Source organism: Oppia nitens, unplaced genomic scaffold (genome assembly GCF_028296485.1).
Source record: "Oppia nitens isolate AA-2021 unplaced genomic scaffold, nextdenovo-longstitch-racon4-pilon3 scaffold5_pilon_pilon_pilon, whole genome shotgun sequence".
NCBI classification, from domain to species: domain Eukaryota; kingdom Metazoa; phylum Arthropoda; class Arachnida; order Sarcoptiformes; family Oppiidae; genus Oppia; species Oppia nitens.
The window spans coordinates 1711908-1724428 of record NW_026533243.1 but is presented as its reverse complement, the minus strand read 5'-3'; the positions used below and the strand labels follow the sequence as shown (position 1 = coordinate 1724428).

General features: G+C 24.7%; 2 protein-coding genes across 2 annotated transcripts; one reads left to right on the top strand and one right to left on the bottom strand.

The window, feature by feature from the left end:
• Positions 1-1005: 1005 nt before the first annotated feature.
• LOC128961173 (exosome complex component RRP43-like) lies at positions 1006-2638 on the bottom strand. The gene is made up of 9 exons (XM_054307379.1): positions 2385-2638; positions 2278-2314; positions 2149-2212; positions 2003-2076; positions 1742-1939; positions 1567-1663; positions 1371-1485; positions 1119-1290; positions 1006-1011 (listed from the first exon to the last, which is right to left on the bottom strand). The coding sequence occupies exons 1-9, from the start codon at positions 2405-2407 to the stop codon at positions 1006-1008; spliced, it is 786 nt and encodes a 261-aa protein (XP_054163354.1). The 5' UTR covers positions 2408-2638.
• A 198-nt stretch (positions 2639-2836) lies between these two features.
• On the top strand, positions 2837-6408 carry LOC128961172 (terminal uridylyltransferase 4-like). Its single transcript, XM_054307378.1, has 3 exons — positions 2837-5477; positions 5545-5902; positions 5975-6408. Exons 1-3 carry the CDS (start codon positions 3075-3077, stop codon positions 6406-6408), a joined length of 3195 nt encoding a protein of 1064 aa, XP_054163353.1. The 5' UTR covers positions 2837-3074.
• Positions 6409-12521: the final 6113 nt, after the last annotated feature.

Genomic DNA, 12521 nt, shown 5'->3' with positions numbered 1-12521 from the left:
GATTATATTGTCAAATAATTATAATTATTTGATTAAATAAACTAAATTATATTATAAATCCTTTGATACTTTTTTATATTTAGTTTACAAAGTTTATTATTATTGCAAGTTTGCAAATAAATTTATTTATATCTATATATTATATAGTATTATCAAATTTAGATAAAAAATAATTTTTATAATAATAATAATAATCTAAATTAATAAATTTATGACATTGTTTTCATAACGCTTTCTCTAATTTTTAWWTTACGGTAATTATAAATATAATAATTATATACAATATATAATTACTGTATATTTATCAATTTAACAAATGCTAAATAATTTAATAATTAAAATTATCAATTAAATATTAAAAATAAATATTTTAAATATGAAATTATAAAATTTATTAATTTAACTAAAATCAGAAAAAAACAGTGACCTAAATAATACTACAATATAATAAATCTATATAAAGCTAATAATCCTGATAATATTTTATTAGATGGCAAGCATGTAATTTTAGGGGTTAAATAGGATAACAAATATAAATATTTTGTTACAATATCTTACCTCCTGTTGACAATTTTATTGATGTACTTTCAAGTTTTCAAACATTAAGTTATTATGTAATGGGAATAACGGTATTTTTTTTAGTAATAAAATTATTTTTATTTTAAAAAAGTATTTCTCTTTTATCTAAAAGTTTTGTTAAATAAATGGCATTATGTACTACTGTACTGTATATTATGTGGGTAATTTACATTTGATATACAATATAAGTTATAAAATTTTGCTAATTTAGTATCGCAWAAATATTSCAATTGTTTAATTTAAATTAAACAAATAATTTTATATATTAATACCAGTAATTTTTGTGTTAAAATGTATATTAATATTTAAAGCAATATTATATGACATTAAATAATAATGTATCAAATAATATGTTTATTTATTATAATCGCTTGAAATGATTGTTAAATACAGTATTATAACTTACAGTATATTTATTTCCATAAATCATAACTTTAAAAATATAAAATACATGTAAAATCTATAATATCATTTATATAAATCAATTATAAATTATTATTTTTCAAATTACAATTCGATAAAATCAATTGTTTGATTACTTTTGACCTATTTTTGGCAATTTTATAACATTTACCAAAAAAATTGTTATCAAGTTTTGCAGTTCCCGTCATATACCACGAATGAATGACACCGGTATCTGCATTGACAACAATATTGATAACAGTATCGGCTAAACATTCTTCATCTGCCGACGGATCGGGTAAACACATACTATAATAACAATTAAAAACAAAAATTACATAAAATTAGCCATAATTTTGTGATTTATTTAATGTTTTAAAAAAACAAACCAATTAATTATAGCAATTGTTGTTGCGATCGGATATGTTTTCACTTCAAGAGGTTTACTTTGCTTTTCGTATGTTATGGTATTATCTTCATTGATAACAATTGATTTCAGTGAACCTAATAATTTAATTTATTATTAATACACAAAMACTGTATTAACAAATTGTTTTAAATAAATTGAATAAACATGTGTTTTACATGAATGAAATGCAGAGACTATTGCTATTAGACTTAAATCCAATAGATTTCCGTCATTATTGAGACAAATCACAGATACGTTGAGTTTCCATACAAACTGATTAAAATTAAAAAAAGTGAATTAATTTCTGATTCAATTATATATTAAAAGTTAAGAAATTTTTTGACAAAAAACCTTTGACTCGACGGCACATAACTTCTTGAGATCAATGATTTTGCTTTGTTTGATGGCGTTATTCAACGATTGTGTCAATACAAGTGCATCGTTGGTTGAATCAGTCATACAGTATTTGGCCGAACAAAGTGCAGGCAATTCGACTGTAATCTCGATTAGGCCTTCTTCGGGTGTTTCGGGATTTGCTTCAATRAGTTCCTGTAAATAATCAATTGATTCTCAATTAAAATCAGAAAATGATTGAATAAATTAAAGACAAACAGTGGTTATGCCGCAGATGACAGTACTGCTACCAAACTTAACCATTGCAGACCCGTTAGCGGTTCCCACAGTGTCTGAAAGTTTATTATTAATCCATAAAGAAAATTAATAATCAATTATGACATTTCAAATATACAAAACAATACCGCAATTCAAAAGCATTGGTCGAAAGTCATCCACTTTTCTGCCATCAGTTCTGACACCGTTTTTCTATAAAAAAAATACAAGACGTGTTATCATCGGTGGTAAATAAATATCATAATTAAAAACCTTACAAGAAATTCATTTATATACTGAAGCGGTTGTAATAATCTGTTAGTTAATCCAAATTCAAAAAACAATAATTTAATTAATGACATGAAATCCTTTATTCAAGACATACTTGACTTCTTCAGACATTATCATCAAATGGTTTGTTTAGTAGAGAAACAAACAAAACTGTGGACACAATTTCACAAAAATCTCTGAAAAACACGATTTTTGTGGATTATTGTTGTGTCAGTTAATCAATCAATAAATTGATAACAAAAAATCCCAATGAAATGTCACCACAACTGATCCACAGTTGAAGTAATGACAAATAATTTGTTTAAAAAAAACTTTTATTTTTAGCAAAAAGTAAAACAAATTGTTTTAAACAACAATTCAATTGGCAATGTGTTTGACAAAACATATAACATTGAAAATAAATTACGTCAACATTGTTTGCTAAAATATTAYTGTTATTATATACATAATTGCATTAAAATGATATTCAATGGGGAATATAAATATTAAAGACATATTTTATTGTTATTATTAAACAAAAGTATACAATGAGTGAACACTGTATTAATGTCAACGTTTGGCTTAAAAAACTGTACTTTTTATTGTATTGTTAATTGTTTTTAATTGCTTATTGTATTAACTAATTGTACATAAAGTGTACGACAAGTACAGTGACGACAATAAATGTGTGAAACAAATAGAAAATAAAAGTGTTTTTAGTGTTTGTTTGTATGCATTGAATGCCAGCGTTTGATCCGTTTTTTCTTCAGACAAACCGCTGGCCATCGTTACCGATAACCGCCAAATGGCCACCAAATCGTCTCCAAACGGCGGTGTTAGACATCGTGTGCCACCAAATCCTCCGAGAAAGTCACGTGTTTTCTACAACTCAAATGAAGTGTCGTCCGTGATATCGTCGTCATCTTCACCGCCGCAACCGCAACAACAGTGGCCACCGCTATCACAGGTGGCCAACAAGCGCTCGGACCCCACCTCTGGCTGTCAATGCGAACAAGATTTCCTTGATTTTTGTCGACTTCACGCCATATCTCACACCGACTGTCTGAAGACCAAACAAGTCAAATGCGAACTCTGTTTGCTGACCTCCGACCACAAGTCCATCCAATTGCACATCACATCCGAGCGACACAAACAAAGACACGACGAACTGATGAATTTTATATTTCTGTCTTCACTGCCTATTGACAGTCAGCCGTTGGCCACTAAATTGTCGCAAATGCTAGAACTGATACATCAGAAGAATTCATTGAATCCAACAGATTATCACAAACGAGTCGAAGTGATAGACAAAGTCAATGCAATGATACGTAACACTGGTCTCAAAGATTATTCGGTCCGACTCTACGGCTCAACCATTAATGGCTTTGCGTTGAGAGACTATTCAGACATTAATATTGATATAGTTTGCGGTCATACAGAGAGTGGCGATACAAACGGTAAATCTATAAGTTCTGTATCAATGGTATTGTCAAAGATATCAGATCTAATCAAAAGAAATGACAGAGAGTTTACAAACGTTAGGAATGAATATAATCTGAAAGTACCGAAAGTTCATTTCAGAGACAAAACACATCGCTTTGAAGTCGAGCTCTCGATTACAGTCGAGAAGAGCTACCGATCCTCGAAATTGCTTCAACAGTACTGTCATATTGATAATAGAGTTGCCGTTTTAGGTGTCGCTCTACGAGAGTGGGCCCGAATGTATCGTTTTGATGACCAGGAGAATGGTCTTTGGCCGGCCTTTGCTTTTCCCATTTTGGTCATTCATTTTTTGCAACGCTGTTCTCCGCCAGTAGTTCCCTGTCTACACGAAATTATGCAAAACTCAAGCAATACTAAGCCAACTGAAGTGCAAAATATGAGCCATTCATCGAAACAAGAGTTTAATGAAGATAACGATGCGGTCGAAGAAGAATTCAATTTGAATGCACTTAAGTGGACGAAAACTAATCACAAAAGTGTCGGCCAATTGTGGTTAGAAATGTTTCGATATTATACCTCAGAGTTTGACTCCGAGACTCATGTGGTATCTATTCGTACGACTCGTTTATTACATAGAAAACGAGACAAACGCTGGTCGACTCGTATGTTAGCCGTCGAAGACCCGACCCGTCCGTCATTGAATTTGTCGCGTTCTGTGGGAAGTATGAGATTGTATAACGTATTTGTCGAACAATTGAAACATTCATTCAAATACTTTGCCATTCCTTTTGTAAATGTCTTATCAAACGCCAGCTATAATTCAAATGTCAGAGCGAGTCCACTGTTCTCTGAAAAAGATTTTGATGTTGTGGTCAATAAACAAATTTATGATAATATGGATTGTAGTGATCTATTAGCTGAAGTCAATGAAATTTGTAGCGAATTAGACGAAACTGAAACTAATAATCAACGAAATAGTGAGGGAGAGTCGGAATCTGAAGAAGAAAATAAAGGCGATAACAATTTGCATCAGAGAATGACTAAAGTTTTAAAACATTTTGGTCTCAAAGCGGTATTAAGTCCCGAATTAGAGAGCACTTACCGATTAATTCCGGCCAAACAATTATATGCATCGTTTCATATAAACAAAGCTCCATTCTTTCAGTTGCCACCAAAGTTTTGCCGTCTTTGTCATCGATATAGTCATCTACAGAATCGATGTCCCGAAACACAATTACCGCCATTGAAACCATTGCCAAATCAAATTGACTATCAATACAGTCAACTATTAAATCAAATTTGTTATGAGATATATGAGGCCAAACGTATGGACAAAAATGAAGAACAAATCCAAGATTATATATTAAGAGATTTACAGGACTTTATTCGCCAACAGTTACCGCATGCAAGACTCGAACTCTTTGGTTCGACAAAGAATGGTTTTGGCGCCAAGTTTTGCGATCTGGATATCTGTTTGACATTTGATGACAACCTTACCGGTGAAGGTCTCGAATTTGGTGCCATCATTGAGAATGTCAGCGAAATACTCAATACTCATCAAAGACTTCAAAATATTATACCTATAGTGTCGGCCAAAGTACCGATCGTTAAGTTTTGTTACGTTTTCGATAGGAATCGATTGGTTGAGTGTGATATCAGTCTGTATAACATTCTCGCCCGATATAACACTCAATGGCTAAGACTTTATACATTTATTGACCCTCGCGTTCAAGTATTGGGGTTTGTTGTCAAACATTTTGCTAAAGTAATAATAAATTTCTTTTAGAATAATTGAATTGAAAAATAATTATTATAATTATTTTTTTTATAAGACCTGTGATATTGGCGACGCTTCCAGAGGCAGTCTTTCCTCATACGCCTATACGTTGATGACTATTCATTATTTGCAACAAAAGGGTATTATTCCTGTTCTTCAGGAGATTGGTTTGGATCGTAAAGAAGAACGTATGGTAGATGGTTGGGACACTTGGTTTTTTGATAACGTTCAGATGCTTAACAGATATTGGAGACCTCAACCTAATAATGAAAATGTCGGCCATTTGTTTGTTGGATTTCTGAGATATTATTCGGAAATGTTTAACTTCGATGAGTACGTTGTCTGTTGCCGACAGTTGGCACCATTGAAAAGACTCGACAAGATGTGGACCGGATCTAAGATAGCTATTGAAGGTATGGATTAATTAAAAATATTTTCATTATTTAGTTGTATGGTATACTAACCACTATTATTGTATATTTTAGACCCATTTCTATTGTCTCACAATTTGGGGGCAGGAGTTTCACCCCAAATGGCTGTCTATATCTGGACATCATTTATCTTAGGTCGCAATCTAATTGGTTGTCCGCCTAATGGTGGTCTAGACTCTAGGTATCGGTATTGGCACGACTACTTTTTTGATAGAAATTTGTTGACTAACGGAACGCCTCCAACGGGAAGAGGTTGTCGTGTTTGTGGCAAAATTGGACACAAACAGAATAAATGTCCCGAAAGAATGCCTCGACAACAAAGAAATGACAAAGGAAGACCACCGAGACTTCAACAACAACCGCAACAACCACCACATCATCATCAGCATCAACAACAACAACAAAATAGAGAGGACAGACCTAATAAACAGGAACGACACGATCGCAATAGTAGAGACAAACCTAAACAAAACAATAGACGAAAATAGTAATTGAATTAAAATATATAAATATAAATGTAGTCTTTACCAAAAAAAGTTGAATAAAACTTGTTAATAAAATAAAATTTGTTAAACAAATGTAATTTCAATGGTTTCTAATATTAACTAAGATTTCTTTAATATTTGAAAAATATTATATTATTGTTAGTAAATCATATATTTATCTAAATATATAAATATATATATAATGAACAAAACGAAGAGTATTACTGATCTTATATTTTTTGTCTGTTTTAATGTATTTTTGACAAAATTAATAGATTTAAAAATTGCACTCAATATAAATCTTAATTTTTTTATAAAATTATAAATTTTGTTTTTATTTCCAGCATAATTTCATTTAATAATATCTATTATAAATGATTATCAAAATAATTAATAATCAAATTATATATATATATTGAAATATTTTTTTTTTATAATAAAAGTCCAATGAACTTTAAAAAATAGCAAAAATTATAAGTCATATAATTATTATAGTGAGTGGACATTAAAAATGTAATGCAATATACAGTAGTATATGATATACAATATATACAGTATATATATATATATATATATATAATAATACAATATCTATAAAATTATATATTTAAATAAATTTAAATAATTGATTTGAAATTATTGCCTCAAGTCATTCACATGAAGGGGACAGACATCTATCATAAATGATAGGCTATCACTGGGATAGGTACTCGAGTTTGTCATTTTAATCGATAGATAACTTAATTGTTAAATTAATAGTCAAAAATATATAATATAATGTATATATATTTCCATTTATTCGGCTATCGTTAAGAAGAGTCACCAATCAGTTCTTGATTTTTTTTATTTAACCATTTTGTGTGATTGACTGACGGCTTCAATTGAAATAGAAAAGACAGATATCTATCAATAATATGGAAATGATTTCTTTTTAACGATAATATCGGAGCAAATGCTAGAAAACCATCATTTGTTTTGACTTATCTCTCTCTCTCTCTCTCTCTCTCTCTCTCTCTCTCTCTCTCTCTCTCTCTCATTGAGTAATAGCCTATAACTTATAGGTTCACAAAACCGATAACAAAACAAAAACCTGATTTTTACATGTAATCACGTTTTATCGTTACTATTATTATTGTGTGTTTTTGGAAAATCTTATTGATTAATGTTTATATCTCAATATATCCAAAAATGTGATAAACAATTTGATTTTATCAATTCATTTGAGTTGAGAAAATAATAATCAGATTATTTGCTTTCAATTTGATGCTTATAAAAAGAGMTCATGAATTTTTATTGTTATTTTATATTTATATACTTATATATTAATATATCGATACAATTTATTTGTTTGTCTATGAAATAACTGTATTTTATGAAAAAACGATTTTCATATTACGATATTATTATATTTAAATCAATCAAAGACTAAGGTAAGACATCTAACTTTATTTATACGCTATGTTTTAAAAAATATTGATTTTGAAAATTACCCATTTTTTCCAAAGCAATTGTTCAATTGTTTGGGAAACACTTGTTGTAACTTCAAAATAACTTTTATATAAGCTATTGATAACACTTGCGGTTAAAAGTTTATTCAAAAATTGCTATTCAATTGTATATCTATTGAAATGTTTTTATTATTATTATTGTTATTATTAAATATCATATATTGAAGTTAACTAAATATATTGATATATAAAAACTTTTTTTTAAATTCATTTCTTCACTCTCTTATGAATTGCTTTTGAATCGCTATTATTAAGTGTTTTCCATTGATTTTTGACAAACAAAACCAATGATTTTGAAAAAAGTCGATCAAATTATTTACGGCATATTCACAATGCATAACATTTGAAAAACATTTTTATTATACCGTATTATAGAAAGTAAGTTTAAAATTGTTATAAAAATGTCAATTATCTTTTTAAAAAATATGCATAATAAGTAAATATTGTATTATTTAGTAACTTATCTAGTTAAAGAATTTTTTTTATATATAAAAATAATTGCCTAATAGATTGTATATTTTATGTTTATACATGTATAATGATTTAGATAAAACACTATCATTTATTTAAAATAATAATAAATTAACCAACATTTGTAAAAAATACTATTAGATTAAAAACAGGACCTAAAAATTAAAAAAAAAATTTGTTTGTTTTTATTCCCTAAAAATTTATATTACATTTTATCAAAATAAAGATTAATATTATTTATCACAAATTATAAGGATTATGTCATTTAAATTAAATGCTTTATAATTTATATTTATTTGTAAAAATAATTGTTTTTAATAAATGTACTTTAAATTTACAAAAATTTAGTTGACCAATAAAAATGGGACCGAAAATTATATTGGGATCAAAATAATTTTTAAATACATAAAAAGTTCAACGTTTCACTTTATATTTATTAATAATTAGTGATCGGGTTATAAAAACGACAATTTTTTAATCAATCATTAAATATAAATAAAATAAAAAAGTTTTTTCAATTATTTTATGAATTTAAGTTCATTATATAACATATTAAACCAAAATTAGGAAATGATAAGACAAGTGTTTTAAACAGCAAAAACAAATAATACAATTTTATTATACACTATAATATACTGTATATAAATATATAAAAATAATATCCTTATATATATATATACTGTATATAAATATATAAAAATTATCCTTTRTATACATGTATTTTTTTGTTACTTTACGAAATTAAATTTATATATTATATTGTTTGATTGAATTTTAATAATATTGACATAATTTTCGAAAATATATTTTTTGTTAATAATATAATTTATTTAAGTATATTTGCATTTGATATACATAACGTGATTTAACTTAATATTAAATTTAAATATAAGATATTAAAAATAAAATTATTCAATTTATGAAAATAATTATGAAATTAAGTAACCACATAAACTACTATTAAAACAATTTAAAATAATTATTGTAATTTATAAGTAAATTTTTTAACCAAACGTTTAAAATTAATGATTTTACATTAAATATTTGATCCAATTTAAACAGTAAATTGATAATTAAATATTTTTTATACAAATTGTTTATTTGAAAAAATTTCTTAAATTTAAAAATAGATTTTATACATTATATTAATATATTTATTGATATGTTTTTTATTTAAACAGTATTTTTAAATAATTTACAATATTTTTATAATTCACATTTAATATGTAATTTAATTGTTTAATGTATTTTTATCAATAATTATCACATACCGCATCAATTAACTAATGATATAACTATATTGTATTAACAGTTAGTTTAAATCAATACAGTTGTACTATAAAATTAATTCACTAATAAATTTACTTTAAATATTCTAACGTTTAGTTAAATTTTAATATGTTATAACTTATTTTGTTAATTATTTCATTTATTAAAATTTAAAAAACTTAAAATTGAATACTTAATTAAAAATAATAATTAAAATTATTTTACTAATTAATATAATTGTTTACAAAATCATAAAAGAAATTAGTAATATGCTTAGTAAACACAAGTTTTAATTAAATTAAATTAAAATTATTTTTTTATATTTTTAAATATATAATTAATTAACTGTAATAAAGCTTATTTGGCTTTTTATGTGTCTGGATCTCATTGTACGGGTCATTCAATTATGAAAACTATGTTTTTTATTTATTATACAATATTATATAATTATTTCACTTCAATGATTGAATTAAAAATATCATTCATTATTATTTTATATTGTATTATAGAATATTTCTGTATTATAAATATAATTTTTAAAAATATTAATAGATATATAAATAAAATTTAATTTATTTGTAGCAAAACTAACAACAAAAAAAGTCAATTAAAATCGATTTGTTATATATTTTTATCCTATATTTTAAGTAATAGCAATTTTATCCAATAATTTTGATACCGTTTTTGCAAATAATTGATTGAAGAAAAAGTATTTCAAATGTTTTATTAGTTTTATTTAATAGAAAAAAAGTATTTTAAGCCACACTTTTCTCTCTTATTTCAGTTTTTCATACAATAATCAGTTCATTCACTTAAAAATAATAATTTTAAATTAAAAGAGCTATTTATTATTTATTGTATTATCTATTTTTCTTTATAGAAAATAAAATCTTTTAAATAAATTATTAATTTTCCACAAAATTTCTTTTATTTCCATTTTAACTATTACTTTTATTATCGCATTTTTTAAAAAAATAAACCATAATTTATTTATTATAAGATAAAAAAGATATTTTAGATAAATTAAGTAAATATTAGTTTTGTAATTGCTATTTTTAAGTTTCTAAATTAATTTAATTTTTTTTCAAAAATAAAAAACTTTAAACCATTTAATTTAATTATCATTTCCTAAAGCCTCTTTGTATATAAATTTAAGATATATATATATATATATATATATTAACTTTATAGATAATATATTCACACCAAAAAATAATAAATAAATGCCACACATTTTGACACATCATATAAATTGTGTAAACGAGAAATGTATGTCAACTCATCAGATAATATATTCATAATGAAAGACATAATAATATTAAAGTTTTGATTTTTTTWAAAAGTATTTAAGAGGATATATATCTTTCATCGCATTTATTGATCTAAACAGACAATCAGTTTTAGTTATAATTGAGAGTAAATTTATTGTCCATTATCTATCAACAACAAAAATAATGGTTTACTATATTTTCAACAAAAAAATGTTATATACAATAATTAAAGTTATATCAATGAGTATATTCAGAAGCAGCTTAAATATATTTTTATATTTAATTACAATACAATTACAACAACTTATATTATTTTGTTGTGAAAATATATTAACAATATTGAATATAACTTTTTTTTAGATAAAATTTTTCTCTCTATTTATATCTTTATTGTTATAGTTTTTATATAATCAAAGTGTTTATTAATGTTATTTTATATTTGACATAAAACTTAACAAAAGGCCTTAATTCCGACAATTATTTTTCGCGCATTATTTTTTGTGTTATTATTTTCAAAAAATATTGTATTTATTGTTAATATTTCTTTTTTAGTTAACTATTATTATTCTACTGGTAGTAATAATTTTTCTCAAAAAATAATTCAATTGTATTTTTATAAAAATTTCTAACTGTATATAGTTTGGAAAATATCTATTTTTAAATATATTCAAAAGCAACAAATGACTAATGATTTTGGTTATGGGTTTCCAAATAAAAATCTATTCAAAAAGTGATTTTTGCTTTGAGTTAAACTTTTTAAAGTATATATAATACCAAAGTTATTATATCAACAATAGGATTGTGTATCCATTTTTTATTAAGTAAATCGTTTAATAAACCATAAAATAATATAATTTTTTATGTATTATTTGTTTCGAGGTTTAAGCTATATTTTTACTAAAAATAAATTACTTATATATTATATATATTTTATTTTAAATTTATAATAAAATTATAAAGTCATGCATTTTAGTTTTTATACTTATAAATAGATTAAAATTAAATTGTTTGTTAATTTAAATGTAACAATTTTCTATTATTTCGTTAATAGACATGTAATATTAAATTTCAATTTGATTGTTATTATATAAATGAATATTGTATTATTAAATTAGATTTTTATTTGTATATATAATTGAAAATATTGCTATTTTTATTTTTATTTATAAAGTAAGGTATACTAACAATCGTAAAATATTAAATATTTTTTTACATTAAATTAATTTATATCAGAAATTTTTGTTTAAAAACTATTATAAAATTATGTTGTTAATTTTATTGACAGTTTTAATTAGCTTTAATATACTGTACATATAAGACAAATGTCAATTAAATTAACATTTTAAACTCAAGTAAATCTTTCAGGGCTATTTACAAATTATACATTTAAAATAACTAAATTAATTGAATAATTGCTACAAATACTCTTATTATAAACTATATTATTATTATTATCCTATTAATATTATTGCTAAATATATAGGAAAAGAAAAGGTAATTAATTTTTTTTTGTTTTTTTATATTTTTTCTAAATATAAGCATATAATTTTCAAATACAAATTACTCGGCACACAAAATTATAGGGGGTTTTTAAAAA

Excerpts from the sequence above, each read along its gene's own strand:
- LOC128961172 (XM_054307378.1), top strand. The coding sequence starts at position 3,075 with ATGGCCACCAAATCGTCTCCAAACGGCGGTGTTAGACATCGTGTGCCA. Across the intron at positions 5,478-5,544 it reads TTGTCAAACATTTTGCTAAA|ACCTGTGATATTGGCGACGC; the intron begins GTAATAATAAAT and ends TTTTTTTATAAG. Across the intron at positions 5,903-5,974 it reads ATCTAAGATAGCTATTGAAG|ACCCATTTCTATTGTCTCAC; the intron begins GTATGGATTAAT and ends TGTATATTTTAG.